At 35.7% G+C, this 25903-nt stretch overlaps 1 protein-coding gene across 1 annotated transcript in view; it reads right to left on the bottom strand.

Annotated features, from left to right (window-relative positions):
• LOC140149929 (fatty acid synthase-like) overlaps positions 1-25620 on the bottom strand; it is a 48846-nt gene extending 23226 nt beyond the window's left edge. The window contains 18 exon segments of the mRNA XM_072171946.1: positions 608-752; positions 2340-2457; positions 2459-2651; positions 3167-3340; positions 4004-4261; positions 4784-4975; positions 5813-6305; positions 7415-7612; positions 7615-7646; positions 8034-8223; positions 8513-8720; positions 8844-9552; positions 10093-10215; positions 10816-11016; positions 11469-11642; positions 12064-12216; positions 23045-23191; positions 24682-25620. Coding sequence (XP_072028047.1) covers positions 608-752; positions 2340-2457; positions 2459-2651; positions 3167-3340; positions 4004-4261; positions 4784-4975; positions 5813-6305; positions 7415-7612; positions 7615-7646; positions 8034-8223; positions 8513-8720; positions 8844-9552; positions 10093-10215; positions 10816-11016; positions 11469-11642; positions 12064-12216; positions 23045-23171 — 3688 coding nt within the window. The 5' untranslated portion in view covers positions 23172-23191; positions 24682-25620.
• Between the last annotated feature and the right edge of the window lie 283 nt (positions 25621-25903).

Below are 25903 nucleotides of genomic sequence, written 5' to 3' on the forward strand. Positions count from 1 at the left end.
ATATAACTTTCTGGGCAACGTTTTGTGAAAAATATTTTTGCAGATTTGGTGTAAATTTCTATTAAAAAAAGGGGGTCATTGGGTGTAAGCTGGTGAAAAAAGGGGTCATTGGGTGACAGATTTGCAAAATAAATCTGAGGGATTGAGTGAGTATAATAACATTTTTTTTATCACAAATCTGGATATTCACTTAAATAAAAGTTTAGCTTCTTACATGACAGGAGCTAACATGATCATCAACATCTGAAGCTATCTGATTATTACTGGATGAATAATCTACACCAAGACAGCATGATTATCATCACCGTTTACTCCCGTTTACTAAACACTCCCGTTTACTAACCGCTCCCGTTTACTCAACTAGCGGGGACCCGTGCGAAGCGCGGGTCTCCCGGTAATTTTAATTTGTGAAATTATCAAGAAGTTCCAGTTTGCAAACATCGAAGTAAGTTCCCGAAATCTGTTGTTAATGCTAAATTATAGTTCACTATTAGAATCCATAAATCTGGAAGTAGTTTTCTGGGTTAAATAGTGGGCATTTATCAGAGTTTATTTTAATATACTGATACCTACAGAAGTTATCCTACATACAATAACAGTAACTCACTCAGTACTTCAGCCATGTTAGACTTGAGCTGTTCAACTTGTATACCAAAGTCATTGGTAGCATCCAGACCACTGATGCTGTGCAGGAAGTGTAGATAGCCACACTCTGGGTTGTCTAAGTATTGTTTGATAGTCTCAACAGACATCTATAAAATAAAAATTACAAATACAAATAATAATCTTAATGATTAACACCTCATAACTTAATCTGAGATGCTTCACCAACACCAATATTACCAGTTGGTTGCCCGGTTTGGTAGTAGCTATGTCATCAACATCTTCTTTCAGCAGAAGATAACTTCCTCTTTAATATGAAAATAATATATGATGCAATCAAGCAAAATCATTCCGGACATATTAAATTTTTAGTTTCTTATAGGATAGTAAAAATCATTTACAAAGCTGCATTTTGCAGAAAACCCCATTGAAATTGAACAACCAGTTCCAAAGATATGAGCAATTAAAGAGTTTCCAAAACAACAGGAAACAAAAAGAGATATTTCGTTTGTTTAGCTGTATCTTAAAATTGATTTCCCAGTTCCGACTGATTTTGCTTGATCGCATCACATATAAGCAGCAGATGGCTACTTCAATATAAATATTATCGGTATAAACTATCAGAGTAATAATAATACTGTAATTAGATACCAAATCTACATCATTAATATGGATATCAGCTGTTGGTAGCAAATTTTAAATTTAAATGCTAATTTTATTTTAGTAACTTTTATAAAGATACAAATATGTTACTATATTTTAAATTTACAATGATCTTATTCAAATACAATTCATTAAGGGCTGGGGTATGAGCGTTTGGACAGTATTTATTTTGGGACATTAGAGCACATCAGACATATCGAATTGCATTTTGAATCTGAAGAATGTCATTCTGATATCAAATAATTTTGATTTTTGAAATTAGCAATTTAATACATATTTTATGGCAAATCATTAAAAATTGATATTTTTGATATTTAACAGTACTTGAAATAAACTTTATAAATCTGATGATTTATACTTAAAGTGTATGTAGGTGGGATGAAAAGCCGACGATCAATTGAAAATTTTGACCTTTCGTATTGAAGATATGGATTTTTTTCCCCAAAACACCAAACAAAATTAGGTCTTTTTGGGAACAAAATCCATATCTTCAATATGAAAGGTCAAAATTTTCAATTGACCGTCGGGTTTTCCTCCCTGCTACATACACTTTAAGAATATATGATTAGATTTATATAATTTACTTCGAGGACTGTTATATGTCAAAATTTGAAAAATATCAATTTTTATAATTTGTCATAAAATTTGTATTATATTGTGATTTTCAAAAATTAAAATTATTTGATATCAGAAAGACATGCTTCAGTATTCAGAATGCAATTCGATAGGTCTGAGGTGCTCTCATGTCCCACAAAAAATACTGTCGAAACGCAATAAACGCTCATTTTAGATCCCTTAATAGCTACTTTATATTATCAACATCATTTACTCTAAAATAACATGCAACGTTTTCAATGTCAACATCAGATAAAACAGCTTTATGTTGGTTTAGTAGTTATCATATGTCACATTAAGTTTTACAAAAGTATGTCATCAATTTGGAAACCAGCAGTGTATAACTATAAATTTACCAAATAACAGTTACTGCTATTTATAACATCAAGAAACTTGGAGCATTATTTAATACAAAAAAAGTTTTCAATTTACAAATAAACCAAATGACATCAGCCTACCTTCTTTGCACCACTGGTGTTTGGCAGATGAACCAGCCTCACATAGGGCAACTCCAATCCAGCTTGAACAAACTTCTCTGACTTCTCTCTGTGTGTGCTGCAGATAACCACTGCATACATCTCTATACTTCAAGACCTTATCATTTTGGATGAGAAGATTGGATTCATGGTATGGGACAAAGGAGTAGCTTTCTATGGTTGGAGGAGTTGTGTGTCCATGGCGGCGTGGTGCCACTGTGGCATGCATTCCTTGGATTTGAACACCACCGGCTCTACAGGTGCTTGTTGTTTTGTCAACAGTAACTGGGATATCTATATGGGATAAACAAGTAATACATAATAAATCATAACTACATTCATACACACATGATATATAGGCCTATGTCTTGCCCAGTGCCAAAAATCATCAAATACTTACAATATGTAGAATTTTGTTTTGTTTTGTTTTTCAAATTGATCAAAGGAAGATGAAAATGCAAAATTAATATAAAAACATGCCAACAGCTATATGTTCATTTTAATTAAACAGTTTGTTTTGATGTGGCCACTTAAAAAAATGTTCAAAATTATATCACTGCAACAATTTGATTTAGCCTGGATCCTGGAACATTAATCAAACACAAATAGACTGTGAAAAATGATAAAATTGGGCGAGTATTCAACAATAAATTCAATAGTCACAGCATATTCAGCATTGCATTTGTCACAACCTGTGACCCAAAATGACAAACATTGCAATTGCTGTAGAAATACATATTTCCAAAACATGTAAAAGAGGAGTAACATCACTCAGTCATCACTAACATGTTTACCATAATATTAATTACCTTTGTCAGTATTTTCTTCATCTAATACAGGATGTATAGTTGGGTTGATAGCAATACGTCTGATCCTTGTTGGGAGTTGAAGAGCTCTGCCTGGTTTCTGTAAGATGGATATCTGTAGCATGGTGTCTAGGAAACTCACCCAGTTACCTTGCCATGATAACACACCTTCACTACCTAAATGGGATGCAAAATAAGTGTCATAGGTGTTACTCATGAAGTTACAATAATCAATAATGTGAGGGGAGCGTGGCCTAGCGGTTAAGGCGTTGGACTGTGAATCCAAGGGTCAAGGGTTGAATCCCAGGTCCGCCTGAGCTCGGCTGGCTCTTTGTGTCCTTGAGCAAGGCACTTCACTCTACTTGCTTAGTGCTTCGGAGGACACTTTAAGCTGTCGGTCCGTGTACATGCATATTTTCTCACATTAATGTAGTGTGCACGTTAAAAGAACGTCACAGGCTATTCGAAAAGAGCAGGGGATCATCCCGGTACTGTTGACTGTACTTCAAAAATATGTGAGGCACTTATGAAGAAGAAGAATCAGAAGAAGAAGAAGAATCAGAGAGCCATTCATATTCTTTCTCAAAAACTACAGTAAAAACTAAATTGTATATACAAAGATTATCTGTGTATAGGAAAGTTTAGACTTATCTTTAATGGAACTGTTAAATTCCTAGGTGCATTTCCAAATGGACAACACAGTTTAGTTGCATCAGAAATTTTATAGGACCCGTTTATCCTGGATGCCCATAGATGAGGCTCCAGTGCAGTAGAAGCTACAGACTTAACCAAATATGAGATGTGTTTAACCATATTACACTCATTAGGGGAAATTCTTACCATCATTTTTAGCCTGGACAATTCCTTGAAAGACTCCACCATATTCATATCCTCTCAGTCTCAGTTCCTTGTATGCATCCTTAGTGTTCAGCACAACACCTCCCTCATCTCCATTCTCTGATCTGTGATTGGTTTGTTCTTCAAGGGTCAATGGCTCCTCTGGTATGAATATTTTGCCAGTTACAGCAAGTTGGTCTCCATTTGCAATCTCAAAGGTGTTAGAAGCAGGTGCTAGTCTTACCTCAAGAGTCACTGGGCCTGAAAGAGTTACAAAATTGGTGATATAACATTAATACACTGCACTTTAACTATACACAGAGATTATAAACTTGTATAACAGATTACCTATTGGTTTTTGTTTGTGTTCAAAAAATCATTTCATAGGCTGACATTCAGTTCAGTTTGAAGAAAATTAGTGGTGCTATTAGTTTCCACTGGTTGAAGAGAAGTTGGTTCTATAATCTGTATGCCTTTCTTTAGGCAATAATTTAAATATTGCTTTTTGTTGGCTAAAAAGTATACATTTTCAGAAAGAACATTATGCAAGGAATCCAACAATTATGACAAATTCCTGCAAAAATGAGCAGTTTTTGAGAAAATCACAAAATTTGATTTTACTCCATTGCCTCATGGAAAGCATACAGATAGTTGATATAGGCCTATGCATCCAGCCTATCCAGAAAAAACCCTGTTAAATTAACTAGGACACATGTTATACTATACTCTTGCTCCAAAGTCATGTTATCTTTTGAAAGCTATAACCAAATTGTTAATCTTTACCTTCTTTAGGCATGATGGTAGCTTGGTGTAAAGTGACATCTTTGAATTCCACTGGTAGTTTATCCAGTGAAGTGTTATGCATACGTGCTAGAGTACGCCATGCTAGACACAGGTAACCAGTAGCTGGGTAGAGAACACGACCATCGATGCAGTGCCCTAACACATAGTGATCTGGAGAGTCTGGCGAGGGGTCTGTATGGAATATAACCAACATGATAACTGATTTATAGGTATTGCTAGAAAACATACATTTCTACATCACAATTCTTTAAATAGATATAATTTTTAACCAGGTTCGCCATCGCAAATAATAAAGGAGACAAGTAGTGATCCTGCCTGGGAATCAAACCCAGGACCTCAGGTTTACGAGACCTGTGCCTTAACCACCCGGCCATGGGCGCTTCATGATTAGGCTGGTATAAATTAGAACCCATAAGGGGTCACTTAAACTTATCTCCTCCCCGCAAATAGCCCATAATAGCTAGAGCCGTAAATGCGACAAATAAATTGCCATCCTCCCTGTGAGGAAATATTACATGGAAAAACAGTGGCATGATTGACAGGAATTATTTAACATTGAAATGACAAATTGCCCTACTATAAATTTTTTTCACTTTCTGTAAATTTTCTCACTTCATTTTTAAGAAAGAATGTTTTGAGCAATCATTATGTGCTGCAGCTGACTTACAAAACATATGAAAACTGCATTAAATTCCTTTTAAAATTTGGGAAAACACACAAAAGGTCTATGACCAAAAATGGTTTCACCCCCATGACACCCTGTTTCATCCCCGGGTTTCATCCTACCATCTAAAATACCTCCTTCCCCTTGTAGACAGCATTTTGACTCAAAGCTAAGCAACATGTAGCCTTTTTTTACTCAAATTACAAATATTTGAAAAATTACAGGTTAAAATGATCAGAAAATTTCATAAAAGTCAATCTATGAATGAAACATTTTTGGTCATTTATGTACACAGTATATTTCTTGAGTTTCCCCTCCCCAAGGAAACAAATCAATAAACTAACCAATCGTATATGAAGTTACAGTTGCTGTTCCACTTCCCATGCTGAGGAAAGACTGTGCTGTTGGCACATCCCATTGCTGTGAGTGATCCCAACAAATTAATGGTGCAATAGAGGGCGTATGTCTTGACACAGGGAATGTCACAGCAGGATACAACTTTGAAACTTGTACTGTGACACCACTCAGGTACAGCTTCCCGATGTTGGTGAGGAAGTATTTGACATTGTCGGACTGTTTGCGATTCATGAGACTGATGAAATCACAGTTGCTGTTGAGCGATCTCTTCAAGATAGCCTGAAGAAGGCAATGAGGGCCTATCTCTATGGTGACGGCATTGCTTGGTATCTTGTCTAGACCTTCTTTGAATAACACAGGGCAGACCAGGTTATTCACATGGTATGCTGCACTTGAGAATTGAGCCAATTTGCTACCCCAGTTGGATTCTGGGATTGATGTGCTGATCCATCTTGATGAACGTGGCTTAGCTGTGATAATCTGTGCGATTTAAAAAAAAGAAGAAAACATGAATTGTATACCTAAACCTTCAAAGGCTGTATCTCAGCAAGGCTTGAGAATCATGGTAAATGGGTCATTATTTGCCAGCTAAGTATTACGTGTAATCTGATTATCACTATGTCAACTTGATCACGCTTTTGAATTCTGCACCTCAATCAAAATGATCGCAACACAAAGTCTGTGGCATGTACTACCAATTCCAAAAGGTGCGTGATCCAGTTACCAGGGAATTATGTAACCACTTCACCATTGTTCACTTGGAAATTATGAGGTGAAATCTTTGATCACACCAGGACAAATTGTTTTGTTTCATGCCCCCCCCTCCCATATAGCCAGGCTATATATACACTGACCCCTGCAAGTTTGTTTAAAATTTGGCAATATTTGCTAAAATAGTAGAATGATTTTGGTATGATTGGTGAAAATGGAAAGATGCAAAACTCAAATGAGGGGGACATGTCCCCTGTGCTTTGTACACCTGAACAAGTTGACTGAATAACAAATAAATAACATTACAAACTAAAATGCTATATACACCAATCCGAGAAGCGTTTACTGTATTTGGCCCTCTATTGACGGCAACACAGATGTACCAGAGCGGGAGATTTAATTAAGTAATTCAATACTCATGATTGTGTATTGAATATCACTGTTGTGTACAATTCCGGGTACAATTCTGTATAGCACACAATAAATAATGGATGGAACCCCCGACCTCGGGACACCGCAGTTTTACATCGGGGACACCGCAGTAATGGCGAAGTCGGATAGGTGTATATGTGATGCGATCAAGCAAAATCAGTCGGAACTCGGAAATATTAAATTTTAATTTTCTTACAAGATAGTAAGAGACATTTACAAAGCTGCATTTTGCCCCAGAAAACCCCATTGAATTTTAACAACAAGTTCCAAAGATATGAGCAATTAAAGAGTTTCCAAAACAATAGGAAAGAAAAGGAAACATTACCTTTGTTTGGCTATATCTCAAAATCGATATTTGCGAGTTCCGACTGATTTTGCTTGATCGCATCACATATAGTCTTGCATAATTTTGTTTTTGAAACTTAATTACAAACCCCTCTATCTACCTTATCTAGTGCTGCTCTTAGTTCTGGTGCAATTCCAGACATAAAAGGTGAATGAAATGCCACACCAGAACTGTCCACCATCTTGGCAAAGATTCCTTCCATCTTCAACTGCTCAACAAACTTTGTGATGGGTTCAAGCTCTCCTGAGATGGTCACTGTGTCTTCAGTGTTGTGACAAGCTGGTATTGTACCTTTGGGGCAACGCGTTGCTTGGCTTCTTCCCAAGTCAGACCTGCAGGCACAAGATAAAGTACATAATAAGCCTGCATTCAAGTTCTGAAAAATAGCCATGTTCACTACAAGTGAAAATGCATAAAAAGCAAATTTTACACCACTAATTTTCAAATAGATCGACTTTGTGAGAATTTTATTGAACATCCTCTGTAACTTTGAAGTAGATCAAGCAATGTACCTAAATATACAATTTAACAAGTATAATGTTATGTATGATCACATATCACTGTTAACGTTTGTCTAACCTACATACATGTAATTATATACACCACCATTACTAGTGTGATCATCAGTGTGGCTTTCATTCTGGGAAGGATGGTCATTCATGTTATGAATCAAATATATATAGGTTAATCCCTGAAATTAATCAAATTCTTATTCTTACCTACAGCTGCCATGGCACCTGCTGCCAATTTGGCATCTCGTACACAGCGCCCTCTCCAGTATGCTGCTAGTACCGTTTCTTGGGCTGTCAAGCTGCCATCGGCATATGCGCAGCCTAGCTCACCAACAGAATGTCCAACGATTCCATCAGGTTCCAGGCCCATGGCTTTGAGACAATCTACCAAAGCAACCTGAAGTTTCAAAATAATGACATTAACAGCATTTTAGTTCAATGTCACCAAGATTGTTTCCACCTTTGTTTAAATGAATTTGAAGTAACCACAGGGATGGAAAGGGAGAATTCTGTGGAAGATTCTAAGCCAAGACTTTTCATGCACAAATTAAGGAACTTAAAACTCTGCAACTTTGTTTCAGGTTTTCATTTCATTGAAGAATTGGGACACTTGGGCAAGACCAACCTATAGGCTTACATTTATCTGTTTAAAACCAAAAGTAAGCATATTGTCAAGTTCAACATACCTGAATGCTGGCAATTCCAACAAAGTTGTTGATTGTTGTACTGGACTCAGCCAACAGACCATTGGTCAACAATCGGTAAACATCAACACTGGGGTCAACAGCCTTGATGACCTTGTGTGACCTCTCAATAGAGTCATGGAATATATCTACAGCCATAAGGTCACGACCCATGCCTGGCCACTGAGATCCCATACCAGAGAACACATACCTGAGAGCAAACAATAATACAGATTTAAGATCTAAATTCAAACAAGAATCACACAATCATATCTCATCATTAGACAAATCTGAAACTAGAGACATATTCCATTTTCTATGTTTTAAATCTTACCATAGTGGTCTCTTTTCTCCTGTAGACACCTTGACTACTTCTTCCACTCTGGCATCCTCCTCAGCTAAGATGGAATACCCTCTGAACAGCATATTCTGTGAAGAGGCATTAGCTATACCATCCATCAACATCAGTAGCTCCTGATCAGACTTGTGAAGGTCTGCCGTCTCCAACTGCTTCACCACAGCATCTTCAGTGCGTCCTGCAGAAGTCATCAATCTTGGAATTTTAGACCCTTCAGAGTGGGCTACTGGTAGCTTGCTTGGTCTGACAATGACATGGACATTTGAACCACCAAATCCAAAAGAGTTGACGCCAATGTATCCACCACGATATTGTGTAGGTTCTGTCACCACTTTCATTCTCCCATCCACAAGAGCTGTAATATCAGGATTGGGTGTCTTGAAGTGAAGGTTTGGTGGGATCACGCCTTTGTTGACCATAAGAATGACTTTGGCAAGAGCAGCAAGTCCTGAAGATGCTTCAGAATGGCCCATGTTGGATTTGACAGACCCTATCAAGAGCGGATCATCTGGAGTGCGATCTAGACAGAACATACTGGCAATACCGTTTACTTCTTCAGGGTCGCCAACTTTGGTCCCGGTGCCATGAGCTTCAAAGTATTCCACTTCGTTTGGTTTGATGCCTGCTTCTGTGAAAAGTTTATGGACCAGTTTGGTTTGTGTTGGTCCAGATGGGAAAGTAACACCTGCAAGTTAGGAATGGAAATAAATGAATATTAATATCACAATGAGAAAAACTGTACGGTATAAATGATTAAACATGGGGTAAATGTGCCTCAAAGGAAGTGGGTAATGAGAAGATGATTGAAAACAAAGGGTATTGAGCAAAATAAATATATAAAGGGGATAATAAATTGTATCCTTAAAATAGCTAGGGGCACTGGATGAATCAAACCATTCTCAAAAAATGTTAACTGACTAGTTGAAAGTTCCCATCCAACCTAATTATTTAACTGTAATGTTTTATAAACACTTCCAAGAAGATGTCAAATATTGTGAATTTTGCATTTTTTTCATACAAAGACTCAAATTTAAGGACCTCTTAACACATTCACCCCAAAGTACCATGATTTAGCTCCATCTTGGCCTAGTCTCACCCAAAGATCTCTAAATTAAATGGACTGACTTGAGTGATGTTCAGCAACTCAACCCCTCATTGATCTTGTGACTTGACTTGTGCTAACAATTATGCCAAATGACTGACCTGATTACAACCTTAGTCTTACCTTGTTCCTTGAATCCATCTGTGTTTGTTCCAGAATTGACAAGATCACAATAAGCTCTCTTACACAGCGATTTCTTGGTGATGAGGACAGCTACAATAGCCTCAGATCTACAGTAGCCATTACCTGTAAAGTGAAATGTTAAATATGCTAATTAATAGTATCGCTGATGCATTAAATAACTTGCCATTCATTGTAGACATTGAATATGTTGTCCAGTTTATTGATGTGGAGCTTCCCAGAGCTCTTTAAATTAAAAGATTGATAAGTGAAATTTTGATTTTCAATAATAGCTAGGGAATGATCAAAAGACATTGATTGAGATTGAATATTTGAATCTGATATAATGCCAAATGATCAGGTGATCATAATTGCTCATCCATATGTCATATAACATAAAATTATGCAAATAACTCCTGTGCATATTTCTGTCCCAGTGCAGATAGTGTGCTATCCATGGTTTTTGATGTCTGTCAATTGTGCAATGATAAAAGTACATGTATGTATGTAAAAATATCCTACCCTCGCAATGAATATCATATTTTGGATGTTTTAGACTGCATTCATGTTTGTCAACTCAATTGCTAGAATTGTTGTTTATTAGCACATCTATGATTTTTCCCGAGAATGAATTTTAGAGCATTAATTTTGAACATTGATATGTGCACTTTTGACTGGTGTTTGACCCTGCTCCAGATAATACCTTACAATGGACTCCAAACTTACCTGAACTATCAAATGACTTTGACAGTCCATCTGGAGATAGCACTCCAAGTCTAAGGAATTGAAGTGATGTCTGTGGCTTGAGTAACATGCTGACACCTCCAACGATGGCAGCATCGCAACGTCCTTGTCGTATGTCTTGCATGGCTAGATGGAGAGCCAAGAAGCTTGAAGAACATGCTGTATCAACTGCATAGCTAGGACCTGGAAATTATAACAGTTATGTTTCATTCAAATCAAATCACATTAGTTCATTATTTTGGATTTATAGTCCTATCAAGTATTACTGTAAGGGTAAAACATTCATCGGTCTTCATCATTTTGGCCTGGTATGATCAGTGGCATATACATATATTTTTAGGAACGGAAATGTAAAATCTTCTAGCTGACCTGTTCCCGAAATGATTTTTAACATTGAAATTTCTTGACTTTGTACCAATTGACCTTAGATCTTGATGACATTACATCTTTACATTTACACAGTGGGAAAACAGCAGAGTTTTGGAAGTCCATGAAGTCATTATTTACAATACTTTTTTTTTTTATTATATAGTGTTTAACCCTTGGGTACATTGATGAGTGGCAAGTTTGAATGCATAAAATAGTATACCACTAATATCATCCCCACATGATGAAATGTAAATGAATTTACTTGCCTTTCAGATCCAGGATGTATGATACTCTGTTTGCAAGCATGGTTCTATTGGTGCCAGTGATACTGTAACCAACAAGAGTCTCTGGATCATTACCAAATGCTTGAGTTGCTTCTGAGCCACTGCATCCTATGTATACCCCAGTATTGGTACCTCGTAGAGATTGGGGATCCACACCTGAAATGGGCAGAGATCAACAAGAATTGGAGTGTTACTCAACATTATTTAATTTATGGAAATTCTCCACTATGTGCCACTGGGTGTAATGTTTTTTTTTTACCCACTTGTCTTTGCTTGCTGTAGCCATGGAGTCTAGTTTAAAGCTATGGGGTATAGGGCCAATAGGCTAATGTAAGTGGTTGACCTTTGAACTCTCTCCTAACTGAAAGCCAGCATCGTATTTGGCAAACCATACAAGTTTTAATTAATCCCTGTGTTGGGATAGACAATTTGAGACAATTATAGTTTGGATATATTGGAGCATGTTGAAATTTTTTTATGTACTACGGTACCCAAAGAAAGGTTCATGCCAAATAATTGCTTTTATCCAGTAGTTAGTTCTCCCTCCTCATATCCCTCAAATATTATGCTTACTCACCAGCATCAAGGATAGCCTCATAGGACACCTCAAGAAGCATACGTAGCTGAGGATCCATTGTGTTAGCTTGTTTAGCATGAACACCAAAGAAGGTAGCGTCAAATCGAGATAAGTCTTTCATTTTGCCATTTCCACGTGGTAAACCAAAGAGGCCTGTCAATAAAACAGTTTTTACAAAGCTCAAATTCACTTTTCATTTTCTTTTAAACTATTCACCACTTATGATAATGATGCTAAATGATTGCTTTAGAGACAATGGTCTTGAAATTATTTTTTAGTATTTATTACCTGATACAAAGGTGCATAATTGATTGAAATAGCAAGTAATAAATTTACTAATAATATTACAGAAAGACTGATTTGCATAGTTTGATATCAAAAAAGTATTAACTTTTTTTTCAACAATTTTGTTTTTTTATTCCCTGTACTTGGGTCTGGTGGGTGGAGAAAAGTACATGGAGATGAACCACCAGACCCCTGCTCTTAGATTTCTTCACTTCAATACAATAGCACTATCACTTTATTATTCAATATTATCAACAATCTAATTTTAATGCAAGCTGTCAGTATTATGCATTGTGTAGGTACATGAATAAAAACATTAGAAACAATGTACCATTCTAATGATCAAATTTATCTTTTTATGTCCCATTGATCAATTTGCAGTTCTAAATTATCATTTCAGCCAAAAACATTCCAATTTGCAGTTATCAGCATGAATATCAGCTTGGTAAGTTGGTACTATAATATCAGCAGAATTGAGCTAATTTGTTAAAACAAACTAATTCATGTAGACTAACCAAATTAAGATTACAATTTGAAGTAGCTATATCTAATGCTGATATTTTCATTACTTCAACGAAAATATCAGCAGTAGATAAGTTACTTCAACAATGCAACATATCAGCAATAAATATAGCTACTTCATCAATGCAAATATCAGCAGTAGATATAGCTACTTAATCAATGCAAATATCAGCAGTAGATATAGCTGCTTCATCAATGCAAATATCAGCAGTAGATATAGCTACTTCATCAGTACAAATATCAGCAGTAGATATAGCTAATTCATCATTACAAATATCAGCAGTAGATATAGCTACTTCATCAATGCAAATATCAGCAGTAGAAATAGCTACTTCATCAACACCAATATTAGTATTAGATAAAGCTACTCCATTAATGCAAATATCAGCAGTAGATATAGGTACTTCAAAATATCTGCAGTAGAAATAGCTACTTCATCAATGCCAATATCAGCAGTAGATATAGCTACTTCATCAATGAATATATCTGCAGTAGAAATAGCTACTTCATCAATGCCAATATCAGCAGTAGATATTACTACTTCATCGGCAGTAGATATAGCTACTAGCAATGAAAATATCAGCAGTAGTTATATAGCTACTATATCAATGCCAATATCAGCAGTAGATATAGCTACTTCATCAATGCAAATATCATCAGTAGATATAGCTACTTCATCAATGACAATATCAGCAGTAGATATAGCTACTTCATCAGTGCAAATATCAGCAGTAGATATAGCTACTTCATCAATGCAAATATCAGCAGTAGATATAGTTACTTCATCAATGCAAATATCAGCAGTAGATATAGCTACTTCATCAATGCAAATATCAGCAGTGATATAGCTACTTCATCAATGACAATATCAGCAGTAGATATAGCTACTTCATCAATGACAATATCAGCAGTAGATATAGCTACTTCATCAGTGCAAATATCAGCAGTAGATATAGCTACTTCATCGATGCAAATATCAGCAGTAGATATAGTTACTTCATCAATGCAAATATCAGCAGTAGATATAGCTACTTCATCAATGTAAATATCAGCAGTAGATATAGCTACTTCATCAATGCAAATATCAGCAGTAGATATAGCTACTTCATCCGGCAATGCAAATATCAGCAGTAGATATAGCTACTTCATCAATGCCAATATCAGCAGTAGATATAGCTACTTAATCAATGCAAATATCAGCAGTAGATATATCTGCTTCATCAATGCAAATATAAGCAGTAGATATAGCTACTTCATCAATGCCAATATCAGTAGTAGATATAGCTACTTCATCAATGCCAATATCAGCAGTAGATATTACTTCATCAGCAGTAGATATAGCTACTACGTCAATGAAAATATAAGCAGTAGATATAGCTACTTCATCAGTGCAAATATCAGCAGTAGATATAGCTACTTCATCAATGCAAATATCAGCAGTAGATATGAGTTACTTCATCAATGCAAATATCAGCAGTAGATATAGCTACTTTATCAATGCAAATATCAGCAATAGATATAGCTACTTCATCAATGCAAATATCAGCAGTAGATATAGCTACTTCATCAATGCCAATATCAGCAGTAGATATAGCTACTTAATGCAAATATCAGCAGTAGATATATCTGCTTCATCAATGCAAATATCAGCAGTAGATATATCTGCTTCATCAATGCAAATATAAGCAGTAGCTATATAGCTACTTCATCAATGCAAATATCAGCAGAAGATATAGCTATTTCATCAATGCCAATATCAGCAGTAGATATAGCTACTTCATCAATGACAATATCAGCAGTAGATATAGCTACTTCATCAGTGCAAATATCAGCAGTAGATATAGCTACTTCATCAATGCAAATATCAGCAGTAGATATAGTTACTTCATCAATGCAAATATCAGCAGTAGATATAGCTACTTCATCAATGCAAATATCAGCAGTGATATAGCTACTTCATCAATGACAATATCAGCAGTAGATATAGCTACTTCATCAATGACAATATCAGCAGTAGATACAGCTACTTCATCAGTGCAAATATCAGCAGTAGATATAGCTACTTCATCAATACAAATATCAGCAGTAGATATAGTTACTTCATCAATGCAAATATCAGCAGTAGATATAGCTACTTCATCAATGTAAATATCAGCAGTAGATATAGCTACTTCATCAATGCAAATATCAGCAGTAGATATAGCTACTTCATCAATGCAAATATCAGCAGTAGATATAGCTACTTCATCAATGCAAATATCAGCAGTAGATATAGCTACTTAATCAATGCAAATATCAGCAGTAGATATATCTGCTTCATCAATGCCAATATAAGCAGTAGATATAGCTACTTCATCAATGCCAATATCAGTAGTAGATATAGCTACTTCATCAATGCCAATATCAGCAGTAGATATTACTTCATCAGCAGTAGATATAGCTACTACGTCAATGAAAATATAAGCAGTAGATATAGCTACTTCATCAGTGCAAATATCAGCAGTAGATATGAGTTACTTCATCAATGCAAATATCAGCAGTAGATATAGCTACTTTATCAATGCAAATATCAGCAATAGATATAGCTACTTCATCAATGCAAATATCAGCAGTAGATATAGCTACTTCATCAATGCCAATATCAGCAGTAGATATAGCTACTTAATGCAAATATCAGCAGTAGATATATCTGCTTCATCAATGCAAATATCAGCAGTAGATATATCTGCTTCATCAATGCAAATATAAGCAGTAGCTATATAGCTACTTCATCAATGCAAATATCAGCAGAAGATATAGCTATTTCATCAATGCCAATATCAGCAGTAAATATAGCTACTTCATCAATGACAATATCAGCAGTAGATATAGCTACTTCATCAGTGCAAATATCAGCAGTAGATATAGCTACTTCATCAATGCAAATATCAGCAGTAGATATAGTTACTTCATCAATGCAAATATCAGCAGTAGATATAGCTACTTCATCAATGCAAATATCAGCAGTGATATAGCTACTTCATCAATGACAATATCAGCAGTAGGTATAGCTACTTCATCAATGACAATATCAGCAGTAGATATAGCTACTTCATCAGTGCAAATATCAGCAGTAGATATAGCTACTTCATCAATGCAAATATCAGCAGTAGATATAGTTACTTCATCAATGCAAGTATCAGCAGTAGATATAGCTACTTCATCAATGTAAATATCAGCAGTAGATATAGCTACTTCATCAATGCAAATATCAGCAGTAGATATAGCTACTTCATCAATGCAAATATCAGCAGTAGATATAGCTACTTCATCAATGCCAATATCAGGAGTAGATATAGCTACTTAATCAATGCAAATATCAGCAGTAGATATATCTGCTTCATCAATGCAAATATAAGCAGTAGATATAGCTACTTCATCAATGCCAATATCAGTAGTAGATATAGCTACTTCATCAATGCCAATATCAGCAGTAGATATTACTTCATCAGCAGTAGATCTAGCTACTACGTCAATGAAAATATCAGCAGTAGATATAGCTACTTCATCAGTGCAAATATCAGCAGTAGATATAGCTACTTCATCAATGCAAATATCAGCAGTAGATATAGCTACTTTATCAATGCAAATATCAGCAATAGATATAGCTACTTCATCAATGCAAATATCAGCAGTAGATATAGCTACTTCATCAATGCCAATATCAGCAGTAGATATAGCTACTTAATGCAAATATCAGCAGTAGATATATCTGCTTCATCAATGCAAATATCAGCAGTAGATATATCTGCTTCATCAATGCAAATATAAGCAGTAGCTATATAGCTACTTCATCAATGCAAATATCAGCAGAAGATATAGCTATTTCATCAATGCCAATATCAGCAGTAGATATAGCTACTTCATCAATGACAATATCAGCAGTAGATATAGCTACTTCATCAGTGCAAATATCAGCAGTAGATATAGCTACTTCATCAATGCAAATATCAGCAGTAGATATAGTTACTTCATCAATGCAAATATCAGCAGTAGATATAGCTACTTCATCAATGCAAATATCAGCAGTGATATAGCTACTTCATCAATGACAATATCAGCAGTAGATATAGCTACTTCATCAATGACAATATCAGCAGTAGATACAGCTACTTCATCAGTGCAAATATCAGCAGTAGATATAGCTACTTCATCAATACAAATATCAGCAGTAGATATAGTTACTTCATCAATGCAAATATCAGCAGTAGATATAGCTACTTCATCAATGTAAATATCAGCAGTAGATATAGCTACTTCATCAATGCAAATATCAGCAGTAGATATAGCTACTTCATCAATGCAAATATCAGCAGTAGATATAGCTACTTCATCAATGCAAATATCAGCAGTAGATATAGCTACTTAATCAATGCAAATATCAGCAGTAGATATATCTGCTTCATCAATGCCAATATAAGCAGTAGATATAGCTACTTCATCAATGCCAATATCAGTAGTAGATATAGCTACTTCATCAATGCCAATATCAGCAGTAGATATTACTTCATCAGCAGTAGATATAGCTACTACGTCAATGAAAATATAAGCAGTAGATATAGCTACTTCATCAGTGCAAATATCAGCAGTAGATATGAGTTACTTCATCAATGCAAATATCAGCAGTAGATATAGCTACTTTATCAATGCAAATATCAGCAATAGATATAGCTACTTCATCAATGCAAATATCAGCAGTAGATATAGCTACTTCATCAATGCCAATATCAGCAGTAGATATAGCTACTTAATGCAAATATCAGCAGTAGATATATCTGCTTCATCAATGCAAATATCAGCAGTAGATATATCTGCTTCATCAATGCAAATATAAGCAGTAGCTATATAGCTACTTCATCAATGCAAATATCAGCAGAAGATATAGCTATTTCATCAATGCCAATATCAGCAGTAAATATAGCTACTTCATCAATGACAATATCAGCAGTAGATATAGCTACTTCATCAGTGCAAATATCAGCAGTAGATATAGCTACTTCATCAATGCAAATATCAGCAGTAGATATAGTTACTTCATCAATGCAAATATCAGCAGTAGATATAGCTACTTCATCAATGCAAATATCAGCAGTGATATAGCTACTTCATCAATGACAATATCAGCAGTAGGTATAGCTACTTCATCAATGACAATATCAGCAGTAGATATAGCTACTTCATCAGTGCAAATATCAGCAGTAGATATAGCTACTTCATCAATGCAAATATCAGCAGTAGATATAGTTACTTCATCAATGCAAGTATCAGCAGTAGATATAGCTACTTCATCAATGTAAATATCAGCAGTAGATATAGCTACTTCATCAATGCAAATATCAGCAGTAGATATAGCTACTTCATCAATGCAAATATCAGCAGTAGATATAGCTACTTCATCAATGCCAATATCAGGAGTAGATATAGCTACTTAATCAATGCAAATATCAGCAGTAGATATATCTGCTTCATCAATGCAAATATAAGCAGTAGATATAGCTACTTCATCAATGCCAATATCAGTAGTAGATATAGCTACTTCATCAATGCCAATATCAGCAGTAGATATTACTTCATCAGCAGTAGATCTAGCTACTACGTCAATGAAAATATCAGCAGTAGATATAGCTACTTCATCAGTGCAAATATCAGCAGTAGATATAGCTACTTCATCAATGCAAATATCAGCAGTAGATATAGCTACTTCATCAATGCAAATATCAGCAATAGATATAGCTACTTCATCAATGCAAATATCAGCAGTAGATATAGCTACTTCATCAATGCCAATATCAGCAGTAGATATAGCTACTTAATGCAAATATCAGCAGTAGATATATCTGCTTCATCAATGCAAATATCAGCAGTAGATATATCTGCTTCAATGCAAATATCAGCAGAAGATATAGCTATTTCATCAATGCCAATATCAGCAGTAGATATATATAGCTACTTCACCAATGCAAATATCAGCAGTAGATATAGCTACTTCATCAATGCCAATATCAGTAGTAGATATAGCTACTTCATCAATGCCAATATCAGCAGTAGATATTACTTCATCAGCAGTAGATCTAGCTACTACGTCAATGAAAATATCAGCAGTAGATATAGCTACTACGTCAATGAAAATATCAGCAGTAGATATAGCTACTTCATCAGTGCAAATATCAGCAGTAGATATAGCTACTTCATCAATGCAAATATCAGCAGTAGATATAGCTACTTCATCAATGCAAATATCAGCAATAGATATAGCTACTTCATCAATGCAAATATCAGCAGTAGATATAGCTACTTCATCAATGCCAATATCAGCAGTAGATATAGCTACTTAATGCAAATATCAGCAGTAGATATATCTGCTTCATCAATGCAAATATCAGCAGTAGATATATCTGCTTCAATGCAAATATCAGCAGAAGATATAGCTATTTCATCAATGCCAATATCAGCAGTAGATATATATAGCTACTTCACCAATGCAAATATCAGCAGTAGATATAGCTACTTCATCAATGCCAATATCAGTAGTAGATATAGCTACTTCATCAATGCCAATATCAGCAGTAGATATTACTTCATCAGCAGTAGATCTAGCTACTACGTCAATGAAAATATCAGCAGTAGATATAGCTACTTCATCAGTGCAAATATCAGCAGTAGATATAGCTACTTCATCAATGCAAATATCAGCAGTAGATATAGCTACTTCATCAATGCAAATATCAGCAATAGATATAGCTACTTCATCAATGCAAATATCAGCAGTAGATATAGCTACTTCATCAATGCTAATATCAGCAGTAGATATAGCTACTTAATGCAAATATCAGCAGTAGATATATCTGCTTCATCAATGCAAATATCAGCAGTAGATATATCTGCTTCATCAATGCAAATATAAGCAGTAGCTATATAGCTACTTCATCAATGCAAATATCAGCAGAAGATATAGCTATTTCATCAATGCCAATATCAGCAGTAGATATATATAGCTACTTCACCAATGCAAATATCAGCAGTAGATATAGCTACTTCATCAATGCCAATATCAGCAGTAGATATGGCTACTTAATCAATGCAAATATCAGCAGTAGATATATCTGCTTCATCAATGCAAATATCAGCAATAGATATAGCTACTTCATCAATGCAAATATCAGCAGTAGATATAGCTACTTCATCAATGACAATATCAGCAGTAGATATAGCTACTTCATCAGTGCAAATATCAGCAGTAGATATAGCTACTTCATCAATGCAAATATCAGCAGTAGATATAGTTACTTCATCAATGCAAATATCAGCAGTAGATATAGCTACTTCATCAATGCCAATATCAGCAGTAGATATAGCTACTTAATGCAAATATCAGCAGTAGATATATCTGCTTCATCAATGCAAATATCAGCAGTAGATATATCTGCTTCATCAATGCAAATATAAGCAGTAGCTATATAGCTACTTCATCAATGCAAATATCAGCAGAAGATATAGCTATTTCATCAATGCCAATATCAGCAGTAGATATATATAGCTACTTCACCAATGCAAATATCAGCAGTAGATATAGCTACTTCATCAATGCCAATATCAGTAGTAGATATAGCTACTTCATCAATGCCAATATCAGCAGTAGATATTACTTCATCAGCAGTAGATCTAGCTACTACGTCAATGAAAATATCAGCAGTAGATATAGCTACTTCATCAGTGCAAATATCAGCAGTAGATATAGCTACTTCATCAATGCAAATATCAGCAGTAGATATATCTGCTTCATCAATGCAAATATCACCAGTAGATGTATCTGCTTCATCAGTGCAAATATAAGCAGTAGATATACCTACTTCATCAATGCAAATATCAGCAGTGATATAGCTACTTCATCAATGGCAATATCAGCAGTAGATATAGCTACTTCATCAATGACAATATCAGCAGAAGATATAGCTACTTCATCAGTGCAAATATCAGCAGTAGATATATAGCTACTTCATCAATGACAATATCAGCAGTAGATATAGCTACTTCATTAATGCAAATATCAGCAGTAGATATAGCTACTTCATTAATGCAAATATCAGCAGTAGATATACTGAGCTACTTCATCAATACAAATATCAGCAGTAGATATAGCTACTTCATCAATGCCAATATCAGCAGTAGATATTACTTCATCAGCAGTAGATATAGCTACTTCATCAATGCAAATATCAGCAGAAGATATAGCTACTTCATTAATGCAAATATCAGCAGTAGATATAGCTACTTCATCAATGCAAATATCAGCAGTAGATATACTGAGCTACTTCATCAATACAAATATCAGCAGTAGATATAGCTACTTCATCAACGCCAATATCAGCAGTAGATATAGCTACTTCAGCAACGCCAATATCAGCAGTAGATATTACTTCATCAATGCAAATATCAGCAGTAGATATAGCTACTTCATCAATGTAAATATCAGCAGTAGATATAGCTACTTCATCAATGCAAATATCAGCAGTAGATATAGCTAATAAATAAATAAATAAATAAATAAATAAATAAATAAATCTACTTCATCAATGTGAACATCCACCACGAAGTGGTAGTAAAGTCGGCTCTAGATCATTTTCTGTTTATTGCAGATTTTGAAAGAATTCACTTTCACACCTCAACCAGCTTCATCGGACATCTGGAAGTTAAGTTATAGTTCATCAAAGGTCAAATTCCTAGTATATTCAACATAGAAATCCAATTACTGTTTTTGATTGTCGACCAGTTTGTGGTGGATGGGCACATATCAGCAGTAGATATAGCTACTACGTCAATGAAAATATCAGCAGTAGTAATATAGCTAACTCAATGCCAATATCAGCAGTAGATATAGCTACTTCATCAATGCAAATATCAGCAGTAGATTTAGCTACTTCATCAATAACAATATCAGCAGTAGATATAGCTACTTCATCAGTGCAAATATCAGCAGTGGTCCCTAGATATAGCTACTTTATCAATGCAAATATCAGCAGTAGATATAGCTACTTTATCAATGCAAATATCATCAGTAGATATAGCTACTTCGTCAATGCCGATATCAGAAGTAGATATAGTTAGTTCATCAATGCCGATATCAGTAGTAGATATAGCTACTTCATCAATGTAGATATCAGTAGTAGATATATAGCTACTTCATCAATGCCGATATCAGTAGTAGATATAGCTACTTCATCAATGCAAATATCAGCAGTAGATAAAGCTACTTCCTCAATGCAAATATTAGTAGATATAGCTACTTCATCAATGCAAATATCATCAGAAGATATACTGAGCTACTTCATCAATGCAAATATCAGCAGTAGATATAGCTACTTTACTTCATCAATGCAAATATCAGCATTCAGCAGTAGATATACTGAGCTACTTCATCAATACAAATATCAGCAGTAGATATAGCTACTTCATCAATGCAAATATCAGCAGTAGATATAGCTACTTCATCAATGCAAATATCAGCAGTAGATATAGCTACTTCATCAATGCAAATATCAGCAGTAGATATAGCTACTTCATCAATGCAAATATAAGCAGTAGATATAGCTACTTCATCAATGCAAATATCAGTAGATATAGCTACTTCATCAATGCCAATATCAGTAGATGAAAGCTACTTCATCAATGCAAATATCAGCAGTAGATTTAGCTACTTCATCAATGCAAATATCATCAGAAGATATACTGAGCTACTTCATCAATGCCAATATCAGTAGTAGATAAAAGCTACTTCATCAATTCAAATATCAGCAGTAGATATAGCTACTTTACTTCATCAATGCAAATATCAGCATTCAGCAGTAGATATACTGAGCTACTTCATCAATACAAATATCAGCAGTAGATATAGCTACTTCATCAATACAAATATCAGCAGTAGATATAGCTACTTCATCAATACAAATATCAGCAGTAGATATAACTACTTAATCAATGCAAATATCAGCAGTAGATATATAGCTACTTCATCAATGAAAATACCAGCAGTAAATTATAAATGGAGATGATGACAATTATGATGAACCATGGGTGTGGTGGTGGTTGGACATGACTTGATTGAACTCATCCTTATGATTATTGGAATTCAACCTACCTGGTTCCCATCTTCTGTTATCTTCTGTCACAAGATTATCTTTACTGATGAGATGCTCCCAAAACTCCTCCAGGTTATCTGACTCTGGCATACGACCAGATATTCCACTCACAACGATATCATCCATCATGTTTCAAATTATGCGTCCTACAAGACAAAAACTTGCATTAGTAAATAATATTGTCATCCCCTCTATTGGCCATTCTGGGTGAGTCGGAGAGGGGTTACCCAGTGGAGTTGAACTATAAGTGTCAAAACCTTTGATAAAATCATTGTCAAAATGATTGTGTTCCTTTTTTTAAAGGGGGGGGGGGGGCACTGACCCAGTCCCCCACCCACCCACCCACCCTTGCTTCCTACATACAGTCTAGTGGTGGCACCAGGAATGGGTTTTTTTGGGGGGAGGGGGCATGGGGTAATTTGAATTTCGGAGGGGGCAAAATCAACCAATTTTGCGCAAAATTGCCGCAAAAAGTGTTTGTAATTTTGGGGTTTTATTGGGTCATGAAAAATATTGGGGAGGAAATGCCCCCACCCCCCCCCCCCGTAGTGCCGCCACTGCAGACAACTATCCTCAAACTTGGAGGAGGATGGTCTGATTACGTCCGGTCCTCTGCTATTTTGACCTTATTTGAATGATTGACCATCGGCCTCCGGGTGGGGGTCTCCATGTTGAAGGTATTCGGGGATGTGCCACGGTTTTACCTTTTCAACGATTTTTGTATGATGGGTGGGTTTTCACTGGAGACCAATGATTGGGACTGGGTGCATTTGGGCAAAAGTAGGCTTACCCTTAAAAGCGCCCCCAATTAGGGCAAATTTGGGTGCTTTTTGTAAAACATTGGTAGCTATTGGTATATAGGCCTAATACTGCTCCCGGGATACTGCTGTGTTGCAAAAACATCAAAAAGTATACGTAGGCCTATAGGCCTAAAGAAAGTCAGCATCCCAAAATCTGCGCGGCACATCCCCGTACAAAATTGTTGAACCCCCCTCCATTAATATGAGAGTTTCATTTCATGAAAGTAAAAAAGGAAAAGGAGGAAGAGAAAGAGAACCAAGCCACCAAAATCCGGAGCACCACCACGTAGGCCTACCCACTGGCACAAACTCACTAGGCCGTACCCCTTACCCCGTCCCAACTGCCAGATCACCTCTACTGTCTATAGTGGCTAGGTAAGAGAGCTAGAGGCTAGGGAGGTCTCATGCAAAATCATGAAAATGACATTAGTAACGGACATAATATAAAATTATTGGGGACCACCATTCCGAAGAAGCCCCTAGAATATCAACAAATAAATGACAATATCATAATAATTAATTAAATTAGAGGTCCAGGAAATAGGCCTACACTAGCCACCGCCACCGGGGAAATGCAGTGATAACAAATATGTTAAATATGAAGTGCAAAGAATATCATTATTAATATTTATAAGCTAAGAATATAACATGAAGTACATACCGGTATAGGCCTACTTTCACCTGCCCTAGCTCGAGGGTAATTTTAATACAATTTTCGGGTCGGGCATATCCGACGCCGGCCGGTCCCTTTTTAGTAATATAAATAATATAAAATTAATCAACAATAATAACGACAGAACTACAGTATTTTAAATTGAAATCTTATATATATTTACCTGAAATGGAACAACAAGCTGACAGGTCTGCAAAATCTGGATACTATGTCCTCATATAACTCCAGCAAAACGGTGTTTCAACAGATGAATTCGCCTTTCAATAATGACCTCTTCTAGTCCAGATCGACAAGTGATAAATATCGTGTACCGGTAGTTTATTTGTATACAGCTACCGTACGTCTAGTAAACATGAACATGCGCATTTCTCTCTGTCTGAGATCACTTACAGTGTTTTCATTTGTCCGTGAAATAATTTAACATGTTTTTCATTAAAATAAAAGGAAAACTCAAAATCATACGATGATGCCACCAATCCGACAGCCACTGGATTCATGTGCATTCAGCATTACACTTTGTGAAACGAGAGTTCTACGTCGGCTGCATGTTACACAGTGGCACAGTCAACATGCTGTGCCGTGGATCTCTGTGCTAGATAGCTGATTCATGACTCGCGTGTGATATGGTGTGACCACTGTCAGATTCTGCTCAACCAATCAGAATCTGGATAATGAGGAAAAGGCGTTTCACTACGTTTCATTCATTCATTCAAGGCTGATAGACTGTAGGATACCTGGATTTAATACAACCTTGAAGTTCACATAAAAACGTTTGTGTTTCACAATTGAAGCTATTTCCCGGTAAATGATCAATTGTAATATTTTGATTCCCGGCAAAAATATACTCAAAAGTATCATGCTAGGTCTTTTACCTTTGCAAAATAATCGTATTTCGTGGGTGTGATTTTTTTAGGCTAGGTTTGTGGTGCTTGGTAGGGACTGGGGTCTATACTATAATAAAACAAGGACCGTTGGTCGCTGCGGGACAAGGAATTCAATTTTGCAGTTATGGTGTCTTTGAAGCAGGTTTAAGTTTGACCCCTATTTTGACCTGTAACCCGTCTGTGACACTTTTGATGTCCACACGATTTTCAGGAAAAAAGCGCCTTGACATCAAAAGTGTTAAATCCCCTAATTTCCCTTAATTCTTGTCAATTTCCCTTAATTCACCTGAATTTCCCTTAATTCTCTTCAATTTCCCACAATGTTCCCAATTTCCCACAATGTTCCCAATTTCCCCTCAATTTCCCAAATTTCCCTTAACTTCCCTCTATTTTCCCAAATTTCCCTTAATTCTTGTCAATTTCCCTTAATTCACCTCAATTTCCCTTAATTCTCTTCAATTTTCCCTTAATTCCCCTCAATTTTCCCCAATTCCCCTCAAT

The sequence above is a fragment of the Amphiura filiformis genome, chromosome 1, assembly GCF_039555335.1.
Source record: "Amphiura filiformis chromosome 1, Afil_fr2py, whole genome shotgun sequence".
Classification (NCBI taxonomy): Eukaryota; Metazoa; Echinodermata; class Ophiuroidea; order Amphilepidida; family Amphiuridae; genus Amphiura; species Amphiura filiformis.